Here is a 26,634-nt window from a genome sequence, read left to right on the forward strand (position 1 = left end):
AAGTAAAAAACACATTGCAATGAATTAAAAGTGATGGTTTGGCCTTGTGACCCCTCACTAGATGTGAGCACTCCAGTACTGAGTGAACAACATGACTGATCACCTTTAAATGCTGTCCCTACCCTTCTGTTTTTGTTTTTTTTTTACTGTGCAGCTGCCAACACCTGTCTTTAAAGCAGGTGCTCCGACCTTTTTCTCCTAGGAGCTCTGTGAAATCCACGTGTCCATCAGCATAGCCACACGAGGATGCAAAATTCCATGTTTCTACCAAAAAGGAAGTTGTAGCCAGGTGGGGTTCAGCTTCTCCCAGGCAACTAGAGACAAGATGAGAATACATAGTCTTAAGCTGTGCCAGGGGAAGTTTAAGTTAGACATTAGGAATTTCTCCACGGAAAGAGTGACTAAACATTGGAATGGGCTGCCCAGGGAGGTGGTGTAGTCACCGCCCGTGGAGGTATGCAAGGAAGGACTGGATTTGGCTCTTAGTGCCATGGTGCAGCTGACGGCGGTGTTGCCATACGTTGGACTCGGTGATCTCAGAGGTCTTTTCCAACCGATTCTGTTTGGGGGTGGTCTCTTCCCAACAGACCCGGGCCGCGGCTGGGGCAGGAGCCCCGTAAGAGCGCTGGCTGGCTGATGGATGAGATCCGCGCTTCCCGCTCCTCAAGTACGCGAGCAACGATAGAGTATGGACTTTTCGGCAAGAGAGGGAAGCGGGAAGCGCTGCCTTCGTACGCTGGGATAGCTCGCCCCCGGCGCGGGAGCGTGAGAAGCCGAGAGCGCCGCGCCCCCTGCGCTGACCGAGCCGCCGCTGGGCCTTTGGGCCGCTCGCAGTTCCAGGTCTCCGTCCCGAGCGCGTCGCTATGCTCCAGCTGCTCTCGGGGACGGAATTTCGGCTCCAGTTACGACGCACATCATCAATAGCACCTGGACGAAAGGCTTTATACCGTGGAGAGGAAAACACAGCCAGCTCCCTTCGATAGCTCAGCTGGTAGAGCGGAGGACTGTAGAGGCGCGGCCCGCGGGAATCCTTAGGTCGCTGGTTCGATTCCGGCTCGAAGGAGAGGCTCGATTTTGCCGCGCGGGGACGGCCCCGCCGTTACTCTTTCACTCTTTTGCCGTCGGGAGCTGCCGCCGTTGCCGCCGGCGCGGGGGCGGCCCGCGGGCGCTCGCGGCGGGGCGTTGCGGGGCCGCCCCGCTCCCCCCGCCCCGGCCCCGTCACACCGCCCGCCCGCCGGCGCGAGGCCCCGCCCCCTCCCGCCCGGCGCGCGGAGCCGCGTGCGGTCGGCGGCGGCCAATGGGGCGTCAGTCCGCCTGCGCAGATTCAAACGGCGGCTCGCGGGGGGGAGGCTGCGCGCGAGATTCGGGCGGCACCGGCCGAGCGCGCCGCGAGCGCCGGCGGCTGAGCCCGAGCGGCGGTGGCGGCGGCCGGTGCGCGGCGGGGGCCGGGCTGCACAGGGCAGGGCAGCGGAGCAGAGCGGCCCGGGAACGGAGGGAAGGAGGGCGGCGGGCGCCGCCGGAGCCCGCGGCGGCTCTGACAGCATCGGAGAGCGAGGCACAGTAGGGGCGAGAAAGGGGCCGCTGCGCGCCCCGTCCTTGCGGGCAGCGGCCAGGCCGAGCCATGCCTGACGCGCCGGGGCCAGGCCGGGGCTGAGGGCGGCCACCGGGGCGCTGCGGGCACCGCGGGGAGCAGCGGGCCCTGGGAAGATCCCTGCCCGGCTGGAGGCGTTCTGAGCCGCCGGTGCCCCGCTACGTCCCTGCCCTGCTGTGAGAGAGGGAGCCCGGGCGGCTCGGGGGCTCCGTGCTGCGCCCCGCGGCCGTGGCGGCCCCCCCTATGGTGCGCGCCGAGGATGGCGGAGAGACGGCGCAGGTGAGTGCGGGACCGGGGCGCTCTGCGCTTTCTGCCCCCCATCCCCTCCCGGGCAGTGCTGCTTTCCACGCCGCTGCCACGAGCCCAGGTGCCCCCCCGCGCTCCGGGATCCCGGCCAGGTGCTCCCCCCGCGCCCCGGGATCCCAGCCAGGTGCCGCCCCGCCCCTCATCGCTGCTCTCGGCCTCCTGCCACCGCCCCGGCCTCGGCTGTCACTGCCCACCTCCCTCCCCTCTCCGGCACCCTCGCAGGTATCTCTTCTCCCGGGCTTCTGGGAACCACCTCTCGGGTGCGAATCCCGCCTTTCCCCTGGCAGCTGCTCTCACTTCTGTGCCTTCGCTCAGGTCGTCTTTGTTGTAGCTTACCTGGGCAGCTGATCTTGTCAGTAACAACTACGTTGTCTCCGCAGTAGCTTTCCGTGCTGGTTGTTTTCCTTCTGGTGGAGTAACACTTTTTCCTTTTCACCTCCCAAGTGGCTTTGGCACAGCCTTGATGTAAGGTTTGGGGTTGTTGATTCTTCCAGTATGTTCAATGCACTTCTCATCTGACATATTCTTTGACTGAAGATATCACAGTCTAGCCTGAAATGTTCCTGAGAGATAACATTTTGCACAAGAGCTCCAGCAGCTGCCCTAGATGTCTTTCATACATCTTTTGTTATATTGATATGAAAATGGGTGTGTCTTTGCTTTGTATTCAGAAGGTGGGTCTTGAAGAACTGTTTTGTCGCTATGGTTATTCTTGTCTTGAATCAGTTTCTGGAAAGTTATAAAGAGATATAAGAGAAGGATTAGGGTTGATAAAGGAAAGGATACTCGGTGAGTTATCTGTGGTATCTGGGGTTTGTTGTGAATGCATATTTTTCATGGAATTGGGGGTGGTTTCAAAGTTACACATATTAAAACTGCATCTGCGAATTCCTCTGATGTGGAAAAAATCATAAGAGAATATTTTTCTGCAAAAGTCTACCAATCTCAAGAAAGCAATGCTTTGGTGTTCTAGTTGTGTAAGCCACAAAGCGCTTTGCTTGCAGAGGCTGACTGCTGAAGCTGTCTGTGCTTGGCTGTCTCAAAGAATAGCTCGGAGACAGCATGTTTCTTGGCACTCCTAATTGGCATTTTGTAGTTTAAGGGACTTTCACCTGTGGTATTACACACAGTGGTTTCATTTTTGTCAAACTTTAGCTTGTATTTCTCCTATGGCTGTGGGGTGCTTTGATTTCATGATTGAAAGTACAGCGGGTTGTGGATAGCAGCGGAAGGTTTGGTTAGAGATTGGTTGCCCAGGGTGGATGTTGTGTCAGTGTCTGATGATGGTATCTCCAAAACCAAGTCATTGAAGCTATGAGTTTACATAAAAGTGACTTCAAGACTTTTAATCTAGGTGTGGAGCAAGGAGAAAGTGTAATTGTTTTGCACCAAATGGTATGAAGTTTAATCTTATGTTCATTTAATATTAAACTGCTCTTGGTCGTTGCATTTGCAAGCTTGATTTTTTTTCTTTTAATGGTCCTCAACTCTGAATTGCAAGGACAGCTAGCACAGATCTCTCAAAATACATACTTTATTGTGTCAGGTGTCTTATTTGATGAAGCTTGATGTCTGCCTTCCACTTTGGTGCAGTATTTTAGCAGTTTCATAGCTGCAAAAGAATTGTCAAATGAGCTATAACAACCCCACGTGTTTAAAAATCTTGTCTTTTTAATTGAAAACTTAAAGTAGGGGTCCCAATCATTAATCTGGATTTGATTTATAGTCTATCATAGCACTAGCCTAAACGAGACTCAGGACTAGGTGTTTGTTCAGGTGGATTTGAGGTGCAAGAAAGGTTAATGCCTGCTTGGCTGACAGTGGCACTGGTGTGGCTGTGGGACATGCGTGCAGCCGGAGAATTCCCCGTGCAGGACTCAGAACAGCAGCTGAGTAAGGCCCCCACTTTGTCTGGCACTGGTCTCTCATCAACATCACTGCTGTGTACATGGAACCCCTTCTCTTCTTTTGAATCCCCGTGACTTTTCATGTAGGTGGAGACTGCTCATGAGCTAGTTTGCTGTGCAATAGGTAAGGAGGTCGTGTTGACAAAGGGCTTTACAAGAAGGCTGCTTTTAGTTATAAGTGAGCTGTATGGCCTGCTTGGTATGAAATGGTATTATGAAAAGAGTATTTTGGTATTACTATACTGAGATAGATCCCTGAAGTTTGTCAAATACCTGTGGGCAAAAGAGGAGTTGGAAGGGAGACAGAAAAATCTGTTACTTCTGAGTTTAAGTTCTCTTTTTCTAAGTCTTAAGCCACTTAATGCAAACCTCTAAAAATCACTGCATTTGCACCCCCCCCTTTTTTTTTTTTTAAACTGTGGTGAAGAACTTGCTGTTGACCTTCCCACAGGTTTGCTGCCTTGTCTTTCAGCAACTCAGCAAAGTTTTAATTTGTTTGTTTTCTTGCTGCATCATGAAGCTAAGTAGGGAAAATGCAGATGTGATGTAGGATGTAGAAGCAAGTCTGCAGGAGTTGGGCACTTATTATCCTGTGGTAATGCTTTTAAATAAAGTATGTTCTTGGTAGCTAACAGGAACAGACTTAATGGGAAATAACAAATAATGTGTAAGTGGTTAAGCAGCATCCTGTGCTGATCATTGCATGTTCTGGAAAATAATGGAGAGATTGCCCATCGAATCTGTTCTTGGGATACATCTAGCACAGATTAATTGCATTACAGGGGAAGGGGTTTTTTGTACTTTTGATTGAAAAATTGAAGTAATTGTCGAGGATGAGCAGAAGTAATTTTTGTTTTGAATCTGAATATAATATTTTTTATCGTGCTTTGTGGCAATAATAAAATGGAGAAAAAATTGCACTGTGAAACTGCTTTTAATTTAAGTGGTGTATTTAGATGGGAGTCCCTTCTTTGTGTCTTTGGTATAATTAATGGAGGGGCACTGCAGCTCTCGTTGTTAGACCTAGGTTTCCGCATGTGTTTGAATTTATTCTAACATGAGTCACTGACGCAGAAGTTTAAGCGATGATTCCATGAAACACTTCCCTATGCCGCCTGTTTGGAAGGCTTTGTTTATCCAGGCTGTGGAGTTCGGCATTTCTCCAGTAGATGGAGCGTGATCTACGCGGAGTCGCAGAGGTACCTGGCTGCCCTGCCCCTCTGGGTCTAAGCTTTGAGGCTCAGCACTGAAACCAGTTATTTCTTCTGTTCATTTCTTCTGTTCATTTCATACCTGTTTTCAAAGATTTGTATCTAATTCCCGTAACACCGAGGCAATGCGTTTAGTCAAGTCAGGAGCCCACTTAAAATCTGAAGTTGAGATTTACTTATTTGATATTTTTGTTGTGTTTGTTGTATCCATTATGGTGGTGAATGTATTTTGGAGTCTAACAAACCACTCTATAAGCTTATTTGTGTAAAATAAAGATTAAAAGAATGCATTGGAAATATATGAATCTTAAAAAGTAGTTTTTAGTTCAAATTTAAATCTTGACTTGAATGAGTTACCTGTTCAGTAACTCATTCATTTCAGTATGGCCTTGAAATTAAAATTAATTTGGTACTTCGACATGGTGATCTGCTGGAGGCAGACCTTCTGATCATGCAAAACCCATATGTCATTTTAGAACAACATGTACACGTTGTAAAAAAGCTACAAGTAATTAGAAAAAGTTATTCAGAGGTATTTTAAACTCTATTTTGATCTTCTTCATTCTTCTGTTGTACTTTGCAGTGAGGAAGATGATGACTTTCAATATATGGATCATGACTATGAAGTACCACAGCAAAAAGGTTTGAAGAAGATATGTAGCAAGGTGAAATGGACCCGTGAAGAGGTAATACTTTTTTTTTTTTTGCTTTAGTTTGATCCCTACCTGATCTTCTTAGCTCCTGAAATACGTTATTATTTAGTATTGTATTGGGGGAGCATGTAAAATTTATTGGTTGAGGTTATGTCTTAACAGGATGAAAGGCTAAAGAAGCTGGTGGAACAAAATGGTACAGATGATTGGGCTTTCATTGCTAGTCATCTACAAGTAAGTTCAATCTCTGTTTCAGTTAAGTTCTCTTAATATTTATTTACTTTAAACATATGTCTAGTTTGGAAGTAAAGTGAAATAGAATCAGAAGCACATAATAAAAGCCATTTTAGGGGGTGTTTCTAAAACAGACTTGAAATCTAGCTCAGACCTTGAAGAACCTTATTGGCTCAGTCTTCAGTGATAGTCTGAAATGATCAAAAATACCTTCTATTCATATGTGCTATTTGTTTTCATGATGGAATATATTCTTGTGTCTTACTGTTTCCATTACTCATGGTGGCTATATCCACAGCTCACAGATTGCTTCTGAAGCAGTTAGGAGAGTGGGTTGTGTCTGAAAGACTGCTTGAAAGGAGAGGGATGAATTTCTTAACCGCCATAGGCAAGGGGGCGCGTGATTATTTATTTATTTATTTATGTGTGTTTGTTGGGTTTTTTGTTTGTTTGGGTGATGATTTTTTTTTTTTAACAGTGAGGGGTGCTTCCCTGAGGTAATGGTAGAAAGTACCTACAACTGGAACTGATGGTGTTTGTTTCTCTTGAACAAATGTTATCAAATGCCTACTGTAAAAATATGGTAGACTATAAGGCTGAAATCACTTCCTAGAAGTGATATTAAATGTTGAAATATTGGAAATCAAAAAATTACACCTCCTCCTATCTTTGAGGTTCTTACAATTGGGATATGTGGTTGTATAAAATTCCATTGTAAGGTAAAAAAGGACTTGAATTCTAAATGCTGAACAACTATAACTTTGCATTGTTCTCATTATATATTTTGTGCAACTGTGATGCTTCTGATTTTTTTCCAAGTGGCAAAATATAGGTATCAGGTAATAAACTCTAAGCTTCTAAATTTGAGTCGTGCATAAGCAAATCCATATTCCTTACATGCACATTATTCTTTTATAAAAATCAGTGAAATTAGTGGATGACTTGGTAGAGGAGAATCAAAAAACTTTTATATTAAGGTGTTTGAAAATACATTTGGTGATACTGATATGCAGGTGTAGTATGGAGTTGCATTTAACAGATCTAACAGTTTAGTAAAAAATTCTCCAGCTGAAAAGAAATTCTCCTGGAGACAAAAGAACTGTTACTCAGCTGGGCCCAAGTGAGGCTGAAAAAACATTACTCCGTCATTATAGGAAATGTGCATAATCAGATGCCTTCTGCAGAATCACTGATGTTGGAAGGCATTTCTGCAGGTTATCTGGTTCACAGCTTCTGCTCAGCAAGATCAGCTGGAGCAGGTTGCCCAGGGCAGTGTTTGGGTTTGATTATCTCCACGGATGGAGCCTGCACAGCCTTTTTAGGCGACTTATTGTAACAGCCAAATAATAGAGGCTGCGTAATTCACACTTGTTACTGATGGTCTTTTGCTAGGAAAACCAAAGATGATATCTTGAATTGTAAAGGCCCTCAAACTGCTGTGCTTTGAAACCCTCATTTCTTTCCTGGACTTGGGCACGGGTAAACTTTCCCTCTATTCTGCCCCCAAAAAGTGAAGATGGTTTCCAGGTCACTCTCAAGAGAGGGAGTGTAGTTTGTAATCGCTTTTGATTTTTTCTGTGGCTAAGGCAGACTGAAACGATTATATTGTTTCATTCCATCATTTGTTTTGGTGTTCTCTCCAAATCCTATTATGATTTCAGAAATGTCTGGGAGATAAAAGCACTAAAAGGCCACAATTTAAAATGTTCTTTGTCAAAATGGTAATGGCTATTCTATATTGAGTATTTTACAACTTGTCTTCAACAGGAAATGAAAAAATTTTGTGAAAAATGTAGTGTGTTTTTAATCATACAGTTACTGCTTGTGATTATTAGCTTGAAGGTACTGTGAACAGTGTAATTTCAGTTGTTAGTGTTCTGGGTGTTTTTCTGGTCTTGCAGACTGATACTTTGTTAACTTCGTCTTAGCGTTGTAACACCTTTACTTGGTAGACAAGACCAGCAAAACCTTGCAACTGGTATTTGCTATCCAACAGCTTTCACTGAAGCAAGTAAATAATCATGTCCCAGTTAAAAAAGTGTGCTGTCCTGGGGCAGGCTCTTACCTGCACATTTCTAAGCATTGAACCAACCCTTTCATATAGACAGTTTCTGGGATGCTAAGTGAAGGTTACTTCTCTTTCATAACTGGGAACAATATTTCAAAAGATCCTTAGTGAAGCTACAGAAAAGCACCATCTGTCCTGACCAGCAAAAGCAATGTTGTTTAATTAGTACATGTTAACTAAATTTGATCTAAATCTGTTTTCCTTAACACTCTAGTAAAGAGCTGAAAATACATTCATTTGGGATTTAGCAAAAAGTGTATTCTTTTATTTGGAAGAAAAAGTATTTCCTTAAAAAATTTCTTTCCATATTTAAGTTATAGTTAATGTCAAAAATAGATCAACCACAAAGTTCAGAGAAAGTATGGAGTAATGAGGACAAAAATAAATATAATTTTTTCTTTAAAGAAGAGTAAGTTCTGAATTGATTATCAAATTAGTACATTGAAATAATTAGGTTAGAGCTTCATGCAAGGTTGTTTTTTTTTCTGGAGAAGAGTTTCTTATGAGCAAATGGAATAAGAAATAATAAGGGAGAATTTAACTATTATACTATAACAAATTTCTAAATAAGTATTTTAATTTAAAATAAGCTAATAATTCATGCTAGGATGCATTTACACCATTATGTATTCAAGAGTTTAACAGCTACACTGGTCTTCTAAAACTGTTTCAGAATCGTTCAGATTTTCAGTGCCAGCATCGATGGCAGAAGGTACTAAACCCAGAGTTGATTAAAGGTCCCTGGACTAAAGAAGAAGATCAGAGGGTAACAAAAACTGATTGATATTCTGCTCTTTAATAAAATTCGCAAATGACTGCTAAGAATGTGTACTTTTTTTTACGTTCCATTCCCAAGTAGTTGATGTCTGATGCATCTTGTGACATGGATACTTTTGTTACAATGTAATGTATGAGAAGAAAAAAATTCTCTCTTAAGTAGATGGAACGCCAGGTCTACTCAAACATTTAATTTCCCATTAGGGAGACTGCTGGCTGAATTGCTCTAGCTTACCAAGTAGAGGGGTGTTTCTTTGTAGCAGTCAAGATCAAAGGTCTTGTTTACAAAGGTCTTGGTTACAACCCACCAGACTTGAAGTGATTTGGAATGAGGGGAATTATTTCATAACCTAATGCAACAACCCTGAGATCAGGTCACTTGGTTAGAGCATAGTGCTAATAATGCCAAGGTTGTGAGAGTGATCCCTGCATGGGCCATTGGACTTGATGATCCTTCTGGTTTCTTTTCAGCTGAGAATATTCTGGGAAGTCTTTCTTTGTGTAAAGGAGCTATCAATGCTTTAGGCTTCTTTTTCACCTTGCTGTTATTAATCCATACTGTAGCCTTTCGCCTGTACAACCTGAACTGCATGGTAGGGAGATGCAAATACAGCTTTACTGTGGTATTTCAAATTGGTTTCTTGTTCCTACTGTTTAAAAACTGCTCTAAGATGTTTTAAACTACTGCTTGTCAATTTATGAATATGGTCCTCCTAATCTATTTGTTACAGTTCTCATTAGTTTTTTAAGAAAAAGCTCCTACTTTGTAAAAACTCCCAACCTCCATTCCATTTCTAGGTGTAGAGGGGTGGGTCTTTCCTCATATGAATGTTGTTGAAAACAATCAAATGAAATGTCTTTACCAGTTTATTTTTTTGGCCTTTTCTAATGTCAGCTTAAGAAGTGGGTGATAGAAAGGAAACTTCTAAGTGAATCTTTTCATCAGTATATACTTATATTCTAAACTCAGGGATTTTGGAGTTAGTAATTTTTTGATTTCTTGAAAAATCATTTTAAACCCCCAAGTCGCTGTCTGCCTCTTTAGGCCTAATATCAATTGACTATTATAATGCTATTCTAAAATGTGAGATTATCAGTGTTTTTAGCCTTTGATTAGGTCAATTAGGTTTTGAAATTATAACGTGCTTTCATCTGTATTCCAGGTTATTGAATTAGTTCAGAAGTATGGTCCAAAGCGCTGGTCTCTAATTGCAAAACACCTCAAAGGAAGAATAGGCAAGCAATGCAGAGAAAGATGGCATAACCACCTCAATCCTGAGGTAAAAAAGTCTTCATGGACAGAAGAAGAAGACAGAATAATCTATGAAGCTCACAAGCGTTTGGGAAACCGATGGGCTGAAATAGCAAAACTTCTTCCTGGAAGGTGCTTTTCAACTCTGTTTACGTTAGATGTTGGAATATGCTCATCTCAGTACCTTTTCAAATCTGAACTTATTAGTCAGAGAGCATCTGCCTAGACTTACACCAAAACGTAGTTATCTTGATAGATGCTAAAAATCTTTCACGTGTGATCTGTTTTCTTAAAATAGATGTAAAACCCTTAGAAAGAGCTCTAAAGGTTTGAAGGTATCTTCAAATTCCTCCTGATCACTTAAAAACATCTACAATGGAGCTGAACTGAATTAACTGCAAGTAGTAGTAGAAAAATTATATATATCAAACTTGATAGGTGCCTTCATAATATGCATTTGAGGGTGACTTTCCTGGTTTAAGATCTGATTTTTTTGTGTAGAGCTTTTTGAACTAGACACTTGTAAAAGAAAATCTTAGTAACCTTCAAAAGTCCAGGCTTAGGAGTCATGCATTGCAAAGCTGGTTATCATGAAGTCTCTAAGTTTAGAATGAATTGTATGTGTTGTTTGCCTTATATTTCTTTCAAGTTTCACTGACAGTTTGTGGTTGTGGAAAACAAAATTTTAGTGTGTGAAGTGTTTAATAAAATAATTCTTTTGTACTGTTAATTGAAATTCAATGTTAAGCTGTCCTTTCCTGAATTCAATTTGTGTGTTCAAGAGGTGACTGTCTAGCTGTGCCTAAGGAATGTCAGCATTTGTTATCTTGGTGTAATGAGGGATGTGTGCTTAAAAATTTTGTGTTTTGATTAAGTGCACAATCTGTGGCTCACAGTAAATCCTTTGGAGGAATGAGAAGAGAATTGATTGCATCTAAATAGAATTTTGAGGAGTGAAGATGGGTTTGACAGAAGAATTCCTATTTACTAGCTTGTTTGTTGTCAATAAATCTGACACTCTTGGCTAAAGACTGCTAAAGATCATAGACCTATAAGATTTGTAGAGTCCAACACTAGTGGGATGAAAAAGGGAATACTTCTTGGAGTGAACCTTAAATGAAGAGCGGAGCTTTAACCAATTGTTGTTTCTGTGTACCTTTACCTAAGGCTAGGAATAATGATGCTAGTATTTTAGACAGTAATGCAGTTATAGTCTACTCTTGCCTTAATGTTTTAGTGTTAAAAGTGATTTCAGCCTGCTTATCGAAATGCCATGCCTGTTTTAGCCTATCCACAATCAAGGGCATGAGGAGGTAGTAGGATGTTCTCCCACAAAGCTGCACATAAAATGCAGAGTGAGGGTTGCAGGTTGTCAATTTTAGAAGAGATGTGTTCCAGTGGCAAACACCAGCCAAAGTGCCTTTATTATGTTGTGGGACAGTGGGGTAATTTGCTTAGCTACATGTACTGCAGATTTATAGCAGAGGGGTAAATAACTATGTGTTCACTACATTATTACAAATGTCTAAGAAAAAAGGTTCCCCCTTATGATTACAGTCAGAAGCAAAACTTTCTCCTTTTCTGCTCTGAATTTCTGGCACACTTGAAGTTTAGTAGAAGGAAGTTCTAAAAAAATGGCTTTCTAGTCATTATGCCAAAACCCTACTGATAGCAGATAACTACTAGTCTAAGCTGCAGTAGCTTTCTGGATTTGTGGCTTCAGATTAACCTACTCTACAAATGCTGTAAATTGTGTCACGTATTAATTTTTAAGACCTGGAAACCAGTCACTGTTTTATATTTCATTTTAGGACTGATAATTCAATCAAAAATCACTGGAATTCAACAATGCGAAGAAAGGTGGAACAGGAAGGATATTTACAAAGTGTTATAAAGTCTGAAAGTGCTAGTTCTGCTGAACTTCAGCCCCAGCCTTGTCTGACTATGGAGCACTTGCACACTCAGAATCAGTTTTATGTGCCTGTTCAGACACATGTAAGTTCAAAATTTAGAGTAGTAAGTATCTCCCAGTTTCAAATAATTGATTTGGTTTGGAACAAGAAACAAATCTGAAAGTCTGAAGATCTGTTGTGTATTTTTGTGATTTTTATGGCAACTCAGGATTTGTAAACCATAAATGTTTTATGTATAATAAGCTAGAGATAATTTTATAGCTTCCTTTTCTTGAGGGTTTGTAAAGTGTTTATGTCTTTTTAGATTCCAGCATATCAGTATGCCTCACCAGAAGGCAGCTGTCTAGAACATGCTCCATCTTCTTCCAACATAGTTCAGGTAAATTGTTAACAGCCTTCATAAATTAAAGAAAATTTACTGCATAATATTATTCAGTAAAATTAAAAGGTATCTCTTCAAAATGTCTGTTAGTCTTTATCATTCACCTAAATTTATATAGGTTCCTCTGTAAATAAACTTGCTAGTGTAGTTGGTAAATGAAAAAAAAATGAAGCTCTCTGTATCCCAGAAACACGATGTTTGTGCTTATTTCTGACAGAAATATGGCTTAAAACGTAGTCAACTTGTTAAATCTTTGAGGCTAAATTGTGATTAGTATTACCTAGCTTATGAGAGAATTAAAGACAAGATTTTACATATATGTAATATATACAACCCTATCTGAAAAACTTAACTTACTGTGACTTACACTTCTGGCTGTGCTTTTTTGTTCTCATTAGGTTTTATTTCTTTCCCACTGATAAACATCATTCAATCAGTTGAAGATGCTCTTTTGCAGCATTCTAAATGCTGAAGAATTAAGAAATTTTAAAACAACTAGAAATTGTATTTCCTTTTGCTTTTTTGGCTCTCTTGGAATATATCTGAAATTCCTCATGTGGTGCAGAATGAATATAGATCTTGGTTTCTAATATGACACCTTGGAAGAATTCTTGTGAACTTGAAATTAGTGAAAGAAGTATTTTGACACAGGGAATAATATATGTTTTGTTTGTGTTGGATAGAGGAGTTCTGTAGACCTCTTTACCTAACCTGAAGTTTCCCCATGCAGATCGTCTGTTTCAGGTTGCATTTTCTACCCTGGTAATGGTATAAGAATACAAGTCACAACAAAGCCTCAAATACCTTTTGACAGTTTGGATTGCCTTACACAGAAAAGTGTAAGATGCGTTCTGCTCCTTGAAGTACTCTCTAAACTGTTGATAGCATATATCCTCACCTATATTTATAGCAATAATGGAAAATGTTAAGGAGGTCAAGAACAAACAAACCAATCAAAACCAATTAGTTGATATTCTTTTCTGATAGTAGTGGTGGGATTGCTTGTATAAATACCAGTGCAGCAAATGCTGATTTGAAACACTTTCTTGCATACTTAGTGAGGATAAATAACACAAAATTGTAGAAGGCATGTGAAAACACAAGCACATAAATCAGTGTGCCAGGACTTGGTTCAATTAAAGATAGAATGTAGTGACTTCAGTTCAGAAAGTACTTTAGGACACTGGTAACTTACAGGCCATATTAGAATCCAATTAAGGTACCACCTTATACATCACTTCAACATCAGATCCATTTCGTGGTAATTGGAGTTGTTTCACTTGTGAATGACTTCTGTACTGGAAAATATGGTACAGCTTGAACAGTTCTGTTCCCTCTCTGTGTGGATTCCTGTTAAAAATACAGCTGTGTTATAATACAGAATCTTTACTGTGAAGGGGCGGTGAAAGTGAAAAATAGTAATGGCTTCTTTCTTAAATTTTTCAGCAGCCATTTATTGATGATGATCCTGATAAGGAAAAGAAAATAAAGGAACTTGAATTGCTACTTATGTCAGCAGAGAATGAAATCAGAAGGAAACAAGTGTCTTCTGTAAGGACTGTAAATTTCTCTAAATATTTGAATATGCATTTACTTGGGTTAATCCTCATAAATTCAGTAACGATTGTGTGGTTTAATGTGGTGTTTTTATCACCTGACCCTCTAAAATCAAACCTGTTTTGCATTGAAAAACAAAAATCTGTATATTAGAACTGAGACAACTTATTTTTAACGCAGTTTTCTAAACTGTGAAGACAGCAGAAATATGACCAGCAATTTGACAGTTCCTAAGACCCAGTATTTTAATCCTCTTCAGGAGGTGACACATTTGATATCATTGACATTCATTTTATGGACCAGCAGTGTTGATCATGTGCTTCAGAGAAAGGTGAAAAATATTTGGGTTTTGCCCCATTTGATGTTGAAATGTCCTGCAGATTATATTTTCCATAAACTTCAGTGTGAGTGCTTGCAATACTTAATATCCACATTTGGACATGGCAAACATTAAATAAATATGCACTGTACATAATTTGTGTGAAAGTCAGTAGAATTTCACTAATTCTGTAAAATTAGGATGACATGCAGATGACAGTCACGGATTCCTTTAGGGGGCTGTGCATATCAGACACCTAAGTAACCCAACCATATTGCTCACTAGTTTAGGTTACAGGTAAACTTCAGAGTTTATGTGGTGGAGTTATTCCTGGCATTCTTTTGAAACAGTGTAGTTCTACTTATCTAGTAGAATCTGGTTTGCTTCTGGATTTCCAGTGAAAATTAAAATTTTTTTCCTGCGTACTAAACAGCCTACTGAAATGGGATAACCTTTTAGAAGTTTACTTAACTATTAATGCAAAATCTGCATTAAGAAAGCCCAGATCAAATACGTAGTATTTCACACTCTAGAAACATTTTCTAATCTTAAAATTAGAAGTTCAGTGTTCTGTACTAAAGATGACTTCATAATACACTGATGTTCAGGTACTCAGGAAAGTTGCATCAGAGATGGCTTCCAATACAGCCCATAATTACCTAAGTTGTGAGTGTGAATAAGATATGAATGTGAGGTAAGACAAAAATCTTACACAATTTGAGAATGTTGAGCATGTTAATGTAAAGAGAAGACTAACTCCTTTAATTGAAGCAGATAATTAGTATTTGAAAATGCTAAAATTAATAGTTATGCTTAGTCTTTCCACACGCTACTATTTTTTTTCCACCTTGCAGTCACATAATTTACTCTTTTCAGCCTCTAAGTTGAATAAGATTAACATGTTTCTTCCTAACTTTTTAGCAAGCTGGAAGCTTGTCTTGTTGGTCTGGAAATTTTATCATGGAGGATTGTATGCCTAATACACTAAGTAGCCTTGAGGAGCAAACAAGTGATTTCTACAGCATGGATGAGACCCGCATCACACCTGTTCAGCAGAATTCACCACCTAAGTATTTGGGTGTAGAAGCAAATAGAATGTTAACACCTCTACAAACCATTCCAGAATTTGCAGAGACACTAGATCTTATGGAAATTGTAAGTTTGTATTCCTTGTTAAAAAGAAGTGTCCAATTAGGAAGGTCAGATTACACAATATGTGTAAAATACTCTTAAAATTGCCTTATATTGTATTTGCCTATAATTTCTGCCTTATCAATTGTGTTGTTGCCTGTTTTAAAAGAATTGTGTTTTAAAATAGCCAGTGTTTTATGATTGTATGAAAGACACAGGGAGAATAATGCAGTATATGGCTTGTGGAGGTAGAGGGCTGATAAACTGGCTTGGACATTCTGAAGTAACATTGGATAAACCTGCTTGTGTTTTGCATCTTGCCCCATAGGATCCGGTAGCATGGAGTGATACCTGTTTTGAGCTGTCTGAGGCTGTTGTATCCCCTGTCAAGCCAGCTCCAGTAAAACTAATGCGGCTTCAACACAGTGAGGGGGCTGCTGAATGCCAGTATAATGTCGGCGTTATGCTTGATGGCAAAAACCACAGTAACATCAGTGGGGATGAGGAAACAGTTTTTTCAACAACCTCAAACTTAACTAAGTTCAGCAATCCACCTGCTATCCTGAGGAAGAAAAAGAGGTTACGTGTTGGGCAGTCCCCGGTTGCTGATCTGAATGATGGCTTGTGTAACGATGCCGTCAATGTTGCACTAAAGCGGACGCCAGTGAAAACACTACCATTTTCTCCATCACAGGTGAGTGTATTTTTAAATGTGGCTAAACATGAAGACTCTGATGGGTGGGTTATAAATTGTAAGTAGGTTCTTCCCTAGTAGTACATTGTAGCCTAAATAAATACGTTGAAAAACTTCTTAAAACATTTGCATAAGGGTAAATATATTAAAAATATATTGTTAAACAACTTCTGTTTTGAAGAGTGATGGGCAGGGAGGCAACAGCAGGGGCAACCTGTGTCTCAGCTCACACTTTCTCATGCAAATAATTGTTGATAGAGACCTTTTGTCTCTGTGACCTAAATAAGTAGTAAGGATTTTAAGAAGAAAATCAAGGTTTTGACAATAAGTGTAAGTCTAGAATATTGGGATTTGTCAGTAAAAGTCTTTCAGATAAAGGTATATAATTTGGGGGTTTTTGCTGTTCAGCACAATGATGAAATTTTGTCCTGTAAGGTTGCTTTTTTTATTTTTTTTTTCCACTTCTTATGCTTAGTTTTTCAACACTTGCTCTGGAAATGAACAGTATAACTTTGAAAATCCTGCATTTACATCGACTCCAATCTGTGGGCAGAAAGTTCTTATTACGACTCCTCTACACAAGGAAATGACACCACAAGATCAAAAGGAAAATGTGGGGTAGGTTTATTATGTCAAACGTCTGCTGGTGTTATTAAATTAAAATTTAATGCACATGGGGTAATGCTATGGTGATCTCAGTACTTCCAGATCCATGGTGGTGATATCTGTTGTGTAAATGAAGGTATTTTAAAATGTTTCTCCGATTAAATTTATTACATTGCTAATGATTAAATGATAAAATATTAAAATGTTAAAATGCATGTATGAACACTTTTCTATGCTTGAATAGTTTTAGAACTCCCACAATGAGAAGATCTCTTTTGGGTTCAACACCAAGGACACCAACTCCTTTTAAAAATGCTTTGGCTGCTCAGGAAAAAAAATATGGTCCCCTCAGACTCATGGTATGTGATGATACTGTTTCTTTTCTTTGTTGAAGTCTAAATGCCCTCTTGATTTTGAGGTATTGTAAGCCTCAGTGTGATCTTGGAAAGCATTTTCTTATCCTAGAGAACAGCTAGAATGTGAATCAAAACTGCTTTGGATCTGGTTGTTAGACTTGTGTCCTTCAGTGTAGTATGGTGACATTGTCATGAGTAGTAATTTGGTATATATAATAATTTGATCCACACTAATCTTAAATGCATCAGTTTCATGTTTGTGAGTTGTTTTAAATTTGCCTGTCCTTGCTAACACTCTGTCTCTTACAAAATGGTTGCATAATTGCCTGAAATTTTAATTTTAACACTTTAGTATTCTGTTTTTTCAAATGAAAAATTGTAAGTCAGAGAATGAATGGGTGTAGGTTCTCCAGCTGGATAATCTTGTAAGAGCAAGCTGCTGTAGATGAGTATGACCTCATTATTTTAAACAACTTTCACTTGAAAAACTGCATTATCTTTGAATGCTCTCTGAATTGTTCTTTGGTTTTGGTTTTTCTACAGCACTAGGACTGAAACTAGGTGTTTACCACAGTGTGATAATCTTGAGTGATGTTTGCAGTTTTTTTCATCCTAAATCCCAAAATTTTAGTATAGCAGTTCATGATCCTCTGATTCTGCTGGCTGTCACACACTTTTTTTGGTTTTGTTGACTATGGATAATGTTACCTTTTTTTGTTAGTTTGTTTCAAATGAATTCAATTTTTGTTCTCTTCCTAGCCTAGCTAAGGTATGTTAATGCATAATAACTTTTGGAATTCAGGAGACATATGCTTTTCAAATTCTGAAAAGATTCCAGCCAATATATATTGACTGCCTCTTTTCTGCAAACACAGAAGGTAGCTCAGACTTTGCCACAGGGCTTGGCACCATCTGTGTTACCCTATAGATTCACAGTCCCTCACTATGCAAATGGAGTGGTTTGGCATTCCTGTTTCTGTCCACTATTAACCTCCTGTTCAAAATCAAGTTTTGAGGGCTTAAGGGAATTCTTCTCCTGTTGGTACACAAAGGAGCCATCTGTATGGCTTCTGTGAAATTCTGTACTGTACTTAGGACTATCAATGTCTTATTCAAAGATTTGTGTTAAAATTGGTGTAAATTCTTTTCACAATAACAGTTACACATTTCTAGTACAGTTTTTTAGTATGTTTTTATGCGTGTGTATATATATACTTATATGTGTTTATGTAAGTATTTAGTATATATAAATTATTTTTATCCCTTTTCTCAGTGGATAACCATTTGCAAACAAGTAGCTCATGTTTTTCAATGCTACCTTGAATTTCTTGGGGCATTGTGTGCATATATATATTTTATCTGACTAAAAATAATGGGGAGTAAAATGAATTTAAAATGATCTTCATAGCCTTGAAATGTAGCCCTGTGGTTTTTAACTACAGTGGCTTAGGTCCTTTCTTGCTATGTTTTGCAAGACTCTTCTCTGGCCACATTAGCTGAAAGCAGAATGTTACAAGAACTGGCCACTAATAGACTTCCTGTGTTTTCTTCTTCAATTTTAATTAATGTTTAGTCACAACCACTTGCCTTCTCGGAGGAAGACATTAGGGAAGTTTTGAAAGAGGAAACTGGAACAGATATATTTCCCAAGGAGGAAGATGACACTTTGTATAAAAACTGCAAGCAGGAGGTAACATGACAATAGTAATTTCAAATGGGGAATAACTGCTTTTAAATAATATCTTACAATTTTTATCTGCAAAATGTTTATTTCAGCACAACTTTTCTAAAAAAGTCAGAAAATCACTGGTCCTAGATTCACAGGAAAAAGAAGAGGTTGGGGCCCAGCGCTTGACAGAAGATAATAGTTTAGATGTACAGGTAAGAATTAAACTAAACTAACTGAAGAACATCACTGGCAGCAATATTAATGTGGAACTGTGTATCTTTTGTTCTGTCCACTAAAATAAATTATTGGATTGAAATTGCTAGATTAATACATCTAGAAAGGCAAAAATACCTTCAGTTTTAAATACTGTTTTAAGTACTTAAGAAATAGGTGAGCATTTGGCTTGAATTCATGCATGAATTTTTCCTTTCAGAGTAGGTAAAATAATGTGAATGCTTTACAGGTTTGTAGCAAAGTTGTTTCCATGCTGGTTACCTGTAAAGTTTAGCATACACAGCATGCTGAAGCTTTCTGTAATGTATCAGGAAGATGACATTTGCTCCTGTGCTGTGCATGCTTGACAGTCTGGCAAATGTGTTCTGAAAATACCTAATTGCATATTAGGCAGCATGTTTTTCCTGCTTCACATACTAGGGGAATACTTTCAGAAATATCAAGCAAGTAAAAGATGAAGTTTGTTTGCTTCCTCTGCCTAAAGGAATTTCAGTACTACTACCTCAACAACCAAGACATGAAGAAATCACATATGGGGCTATTTTGGTGCCTCTTTCTTTTAAAAAGAAGCTTAATGTTTTTTTTTTTCAGTTGAGTAATTCTTTAGTCTTTTCAGTTGAGTTATTCTTTAGTCTTGTAGGAGAACTTTGTTCTAATGAGTTCTTAATGCATGTATGTGTTTAATTCTTAAAGAGTAAATATCTGTGATTCTTGATTAGGTTTAATGCTATATACAGGATGTAGGAGCCAAGGTCCTTAAAAAGGCTGTGAAAGGTGCTTAGGTCATACTTCTTTCTAGCTGTTTTTCTGAATTCCCTTCTAAAGTGCCTCTTATACTCTGTGCCAAGCGTTGGTATGAGGTACTTCCTGCTGGGTATTGGGTGCTGTGCCACCTAGTGGGAATTGCCAGCTTCCCCAGGAACTTCTCTTGGGACGAACAGCAGTGCTGCAGCCATTCCAGTCATGACCAATATGCCTGCTGTTCTCTTAGTGATGTCTTGTTATGACACATTATTGTATATCACTGAGTCAATGCTATTAAGATAACACCATGATTTTGTGGTCTGTTAAAGGCAGAGGATTGGGGAAAAGTTGATTTTCCTTCATTTTCATGAGGAATGCTGGTGCAACAAGAACGTTCACTCCTAGCAAGAGAGATTATGGTAGCATCTTATTTAAAAATGAAAAGTATACCAATCTTTAAGTAGAAATTCTGTGTCCATGTGATGATAATTTAGGAATAAAGTCTGAGGTAGAATAAATACTTAAAGATGGTTTAATGCAGCTAAATGGGGTGTTTATGTAAGCAACTACTTATGCCACTGTTGTTGTCATCTAATTTTTGGTCTTTAAATTTGAAATATATCTGTCTTCCACTTTTGTATACTGGAGCTGGATTAATTTCTTTTTATTTCCATAGACCAATATATAAAATTCTTCTGGAATGATCTATCTAGTGCGAATTTCAGTTCTTAAAGCAGTTCCTCCCCCTCAAACTGATGTGATACTACTTTTTTGACTCTAGTCTCCTTGACCTTACTTTCACAGGGATTGTCCTAGAAGTGAATTACAAGCTTTTTTCTTTAAAAATGTTCTGTAGTTACCACTTTATCAAATCTTGTTCTTAACAATATGTTATCAGAGTAGCGTGGCTTTAGGGTAAAGAAACTGTCTACTCAGTGATACCTAGCCCATGCTAGCAGCTGCTTGTTGTACTATGCTTAGTATTGACTGTGGATCCCACTATGGACCAGGCTCGTTCTTCATATACTGTTCATTACATTTTCTTTTCAGATTCTTTCCTAGGGTCTTTCTGATGGTATTTGCTTTATTTACATTTTGGCTTCTCTGAACACAGCAGTTTAAATCTTTTTGTATCAATTACTAATTATTATTCCTGTTCCCTACTCTCTTTTTTGTCAATAGTCAAAAAATGCATATACCACATCTTTATTAATGACACCATTGTTGGAAATACAGGACAACAGATGTAACCTGTCATCAGAAAAGCAGGATACAGATCCAGCAAACAAAGCAAATGCAGTAATTAAGAAGAAACTGAATGCATGTGCTACAAAAAATGTCAAAATGGAGAAAGCTCTTCAGGTCTGGATGCAAAGAATTCTGTTAGTTCTGTTAGTGGGTTAAAGAAATTTTGTATTGTTTTTTTTTCCTGTCTTGAACTAACTTTTCTGTCTAGAATTGTTGAAACCAGTGATCCAGTTTCAGTGTTTCCATGATTCTTATTTCTTGTAAGTTGGTCATTTTTCTGCAAAGTGTTTATTCATCGCCAAGTTCTTTAAATACAACCCTGATGTTTCATGCCTTGTTTCAGTGAAAGAAATTGGTGTTTCTGTAAGATTTAGATTATGGGGGATGGGGGGAAGCAGGGTAGGTGAGACCTACGAAGCAGGTTTGGGTGCCCAAGACTAGGAGTTAAAAAACTTGACCTGGTACAAACTAAACTTCTTTAGTTCTTCAGTTTCTCAAATTTGTCTGGTGCTTGCTCTTCGTAATAAGCCCAGTGGTGTTCATTAAGCAGAGTTTATCTGCTTAACAGAGGTTCTGTTTGGTAATTGTTCTTGTAACATGCCTGTTCTTTTACATCCATACTGGTAATCCATTTTTTACATACTGGTAAAAAACATGGTACCTAGTTTTCCCTCTGTCCTTCCTGATCACAAGCTTTAAGAAGAGATTCTTTGACCTGACTTTGTACCAATTCAAATTTGTCCTATAGGGAGTTAATGTATAAAGTATTTTTGTCTTCTCAGAATATCTACAGCTCTGTATTAATGAAATTTTTTTTAAAAATCCAGAAGACAGGATACCTTGAGCCTGATCTTCCATATTCTACTTAATTGCTTTAACAATGATGTTTTTAAGTAGAGAGACAACAGTATTACTTTCTGATCTTTTCTTTTGAGGAAGAACAAAGTTCATGTAATTGTGATATTAAAATAAAAAAAAAAAAAAAGAAAGAAAAATATCTTTTGCTGTGAATTGCAGCAAAGGTGAATGCATCTATCTGGCCCCGAAGTATGGTCTTTACAATACTTTAAAAGGGGAACTTAGTCATAGCATACTCACAAATATTTCCATTGAACTATCTTTTTTCCTTTTTCTCTTTCCCCAGAGAAATTCCTTCTCAGTTTTGTGGTCTCTCTAACCCCAGGTTCCCTCCATGAATCAAGTTTTGCTAAATTTACAGAGAAACTCAAACAGCTAATTTTCTTTGTGAATCAATATGCAGAACTGATCCTTTGGATCAGTTTCTAGCTCAATGTGGGAGGGAGAGGATCTTGCATTCTACATCATGTGAAGATGTAGGCTTTGCTTCATGGAAAAAAACAGGACTAGTAGCTAAATTCTTCTACCATTCATCATTGTTATTCCCAATTCCTTTGCCATTTCTAATGTATTCCCCAAAAATCTGAGTGTTCTTCCACAGCTGACACTTGATTCAGTTAAGTTCTTCACAATCTTCTTTTTCAGCTCCCAAATCATTTTACCTTCCTTGGTGTCTCCAGACAGCTGTCAGTAATGTGCTTTTCTGCCTGTTGAACTTAGCACATTTAAAGAGGAAGATATTCAAAGAGAAGAGAACTTAATTAGCTTCCCTTTTATGTATTAGTTGTTGAACTTGTTAGACTTTATTTAAAAGTGTTTCTCACTTTATGTGCTAGAACTTGATGCATAACCCAGATGCACTGCTGGGGAAGTGGATTAAGGGGTGGAGAGGGAGCTTTGGCACAAGTTTTAGGTATTATACTGTAGAACTGGATCCTTCTCAATAAAATACACTATTGCTAGGCTTTAATAATTTATTATTACTCTGAAACATTGTATAACAATTGCTCAAGTATTTTAGTTAAAATAACCTTTATAACAGAATCTTATTTTATGCAGCCAAATCGTGACTGGGAGGCAGTTGTTTATGGAAAAACAGAAGACCAGCTTATCATGACAGAACAAGCAAGAAGGTATCTGAGCACATATACAGCTACCAACAGCAGTTCAAGGTCTCTGATACTGTGATGGTCACTGCAGCTGACAACCATCTCTTGCCATTGAGACTGAAACAGTGTTGAAGGCTATTCCGGTGTGATACTTGGGAATTAAGTCTTTGAGAGGAGTCTACCAAGGGAAACCTTAAAGCTACCTTAAAGCTTCCTTTCTTCTTTTGACTGACAACGAACAGATATGAAGCTCTTCCATTCTTTACAAAGGGATACTGCAAACAGTTCTGCAATGAATCTTTTAGATATTAAAAGAGTAACCCCATAAAATATAAAGAAGGGTAAAATACATTGCAGTACTGACAACATACAGTTTTTAGGTCTATTTTTCATATTTATTCTTTTGACTTGCATCACTTTTTTATCTGTTAGAGCATTTTCAATATAGAGTAGGTTTATAGGTTGTTACTGGTTTCCAAATGAGCAACATACATGACTGAATGTGCTTTTGCTTATGTAGCATTTTTCTAGTATATAAAGAAACACAATGGAAAGGAGTACAAAGGAAGGATAGAAAGTTGCACTACTAATTTTTTTTGGTATGCTGCAAAACAATGAAATTAACTACAGTGTTAAATATATTTATTTGCAAATGGTACTAGAAGTAGGCAGAGGGGGGTGAATTAAGTTTAGTGTAAAGCATCAGTATTTTCTTCATAAATCTCAAAATGAGATGATTGTTGAATGTATTGTACAGTATGTAGGAACAAGCAAAATTTTGTAAATTGGAAAGGAGTCTGTTTTTATAATTTATTTCCATTTCAGAGCTTAAATGTAGATATTTATATGTATGCAGGTTGTCTAGAGGCCAATGTTGTTTCCTGTTAAAACAGCTAAAATGAAAAAAGGACAAGTTCAAAATATATGAAATAGCAGAATTACAGTGGTGAAGTGTAAAAAATCTATACTGTATGTTACATCTACATGAAGATTGCACTATAGCCCTAAAATCATGTTGGTCTACAACATAATTGCAAGGTATTCCTGTATTATACAGCAACTGTTCCTGTACCTTGTTTAAATATATTTAGAAAAAAAATGGTGGAGTCTTATACATGACCAAGGAGTACTTTGTCCTGCATAGGAACTAAAAACTAATGCATTTTCAATATATATATTTTATTCTTTTTTTTTTTTTTAAAGAAACTTGGCACCTTGGATCTCAAAACAATTGTATCTGCACTTAACTTTGACCATTATATGACTAAATGTTTGAAGAGCAAAGAGAACATTCTTTTATTTATGAAAAATCTTTGTCCTTATTTAAAGGTATACAGGTCACAACACTTGCTTTAGTTGCCTATTTTAGGTATTTGCACTTATTTTATGTCTTTATTTTTGGTTTTGAAGGAATGTTTTGGTTTGCTTTTGTTGTAGAGATTTTTATGTAGTTAATTTCGAGCAAGTTATAATGGAGTGCTCTCAACAGATACTGACAGGTAAATAGAATTGTACACTGTAGTTTTAGTTATTTATAATTCAAACACTCTTCCTCTCCACTCCCGGGTGTGCTGCTACAGATCGTGGCAGAATCGGCTTGCTGCTATGAGAGATGGAAAGAGCGAGCATCATATGCACTGTATGTAAAATTACATGATGTCAGGTTCTCTAGTTAACTTAATGAGATCAACCAGTACTATGCAGGGCGTGGAAAGTGTTCCTAACACTTTAATATCAAAGATGGTAGAGAAGAATTAATTAATGGAGAATTTTAACATGGGATGAGTGGCACAAGGAAGGTAATGGGTTCTTCAACTTTTTTAAAGCATCTCAAAGCTTATACAATCCTTGTTTCTACGAGCTTTTTGATATTGGCTCTGATAGTAATAGGCACAAACATTTTTAGCAGTTTTTAATACACATCAAAATTTTAAGGGGGGCGGGAATCCTATTATAAAGCAAGGGATCAGAAAATGCCCATCATGCCAGAATTACTCGTGGGCTAGTAAAATTCAGAGGAATTCTTGGCAGCACTAGATTTAGGTGTGCATTACCTGAATGGATTTAACAGCAACATGTAATGCTGGAGACAGCATTTAATTCACAAAAAATGAAGTCAAACATTAAGACAGAATGACTATCTAGAATCTGGATGGTATATTGAAGTAGAAATGGTATCATCAAAGCTACTTATACCAAGTTTAAACATAGATTTATGGTAAGTAGTAATAATTTGTGTTGGTATTGGTTGGATCGTTTAGTTAACTCCTACTTTGTTGCTTTAGCAGGAAGGTTTTAATCTTTCATATGTCAGGCATCTTACTACTTTTTGAATGTTGTGTGCATTGGCATTTCTTTCAGTTTATAGGTCAATTGTACATGCAGCAGCCAAACTTGCATGAAAACTAAATACATATTACCATATTTTTGTTCTAAGGTTTGACATAACGTGCAACAAATGCCTTGTTTAACTTAGTTTTTGTTGTACTACAAACGTTTCTTTTATGTAAGAGAATCTCACAATACAGACCGTGTTAATGTCAGAAATAAAGCATCTATGTACCAGGTTATTGTAAGTGTCTTTTATTTGAAAACTGTACCACTTAGTGCTTGTTAAAGCAACATGTATGTATGAGTGCCTCTGGAACTGCAAGAGACCTGTGTTTTCTGGACTGAGCACACAGCAGATGTGGAAATCAGTGGGTTACACAGAAGGATGGAGTCCCTTGGCAGTACCTGCTTCAATCCTTACGTGTATGTAAGCCTACTTGCATCTGATTATCAGTTTGTATTTGTCTCTCAAAACTTTAACAAAATTTTTATGTATAGAAGACAATTGAGGAGTGAATACTGATAGCATAAAGCATTCCTTTCATTTGTAGGGTAGAAGTATTTTAGTATGTGTACCTGAGTTTTGGGAGGTAAATGCAAGTGTAAGCGGTGCAGTATGATTTTATTCTTTTCCTCCCCTAAATAGTTCTCACAAACATGTATAGGCTAGATGTCACCTCTCTGTGTCTCTGCATGAAGAACTGCTAAAACTGATGTTGAATAAGGAGTTCTTCAGGTAGTAAGGAGTGAATTCCGTCGTGTTTCTCTCTATTGCCTGGATAAGTTTTAGGTTGTGTCAGATTTCCTTCAAAGTTTTGCTAGGATCTTTGGGACAAACATGTATAAATCTGAGTTAGTGTCAAGCTTAAATTCTGTTATTTTGGTAGAAACATGGGCATTCAATGCAAAATTTCCATTTCTTTTCCCAGTTTTGTGACACTATAAATTACAATTAAGGTAATCTCTTGAAGGAAAAGGACTAGAGGGACTTAGACGAGCCAGTTCTTTGGAAATAGGTCCTGGTAATTTGTATCATCTAGCTTTAAGCTGCATGAGCAAACTCTTGGCTATTACAGGGTCTTTGCTGGGGATTTGGCTGTCATAGCCAGACCACCATATGAGCAACCTGCAGGCATGCTCACGTTTGTTTGCAACTGTGAAGTTTTCCAACACTTGGGACAAGTGAGGTGGGCTAACTAGAGCTTTTGTTTGTCTCATGGTTGGCTTCTGATGTCTGAAATTGGAGCAAAGTGTAGGTAGAAGAAAGCAAAGTCTAATGATGTTGCAAGTTCCTTTTTCTGTATTGACTTTCCTCAGTGAAACAAAGTAGAGCAGATGGACAGCGAGTTTGGCAGAAACTACAATCCCAAGTTTTATTATATGAAAACTGAAAGCTTTTCTTACGGGTCTGACTTTTACTTGGAAGAAATGGTCTTTAAAGAATTGATTGGTGAGAATAATCCCAGTTCCTACTGCTGTTAATT

The 26,634-nt window shown here is 38.5% G+C and overlaps 1 protein-coding gene and 1 non-coding gene across 17 annotated transcripts; both read left to right on the top strand.

Annotated features, from left to right (window-relative positions):
- The first annotated feature begins 973 nt into the window (after positions 1-973).
- TRNAY-GUA (transfer RNA tyrosine (anticodon GUA)) lies at positions 974-1,063 on the top strand. The gene is given in 2 exon segments: positions 974-1,010; positions 1,028-1,063. It is a non-coding gene; the product is annotated as a tRNA-Tyr (tRNA).
- Positions 1,064-1,394: 331 nt separating this feature from the next.
- MYBL1 (MYB proto-oncogene like 1) lies at positions 1,395-25,384 on the top strand. Of its 16 annotated transcripts, none has more exons than XM_086886522.1 (17): positions 1,395-1,431; positions 1,781-1,870; positions 5,599-5,701; positions 5,831-5,902; positions 8,644-8,736; positions 9,911-10,131; positions 11,811-11,994; positions 12,217-12,291; positions 13,744-13,845; positions 15,092-15,325; positions 15,630-15,995; positions 16,471-16,613; positions 16,846-16,960; positions 18,531-18,647; positions 18,734-18,838; positions 20,787-20,966; positions 22,770-25,384. In XM_086886522.1, the coding sequence occupies exons 2-17, from the start codon at positions 1,851-1,853 to the stop codon at positions 22,896-22,898; spliced, it is 2,259 nt and encodes a 752-aa protein (XP_086742648.1). In that variant the 5' UTR covers positions 1,395-1,431; positions 1,781-1,850; the 3' UTR covers positions 22,899-25,384. The 16 variants fall into 16 exon arrangements, with proteins under 16 accessions (XP_086742648.1, XP_086742681.1, XP_086742724.1 ...); XM_086886598.1 differs by having other exon boundaries at positions 1,400-1,467; positions 13,741-13,845; XM_086886518.1 differs by having other exon boundaries at positions 1,411-1,467.
- Positions 25,385-26,634: the final 1,250 nt, after the last annotated feature.

This window comes from Cyanistes caeruleus, chromosome 1 (assembly GCF_971803275.1).
Source record: "Cyanistes caeruleus chromosome 1, bCyaCae1.hap1.1, whole genome shotgun sequence".
NCBI classification, from domain to species: Eukaryota; Metazoa; Chordata; class Aves; order Passeriformes; family Paridae; genus Cyanistes; species Cyanistes caeruleus.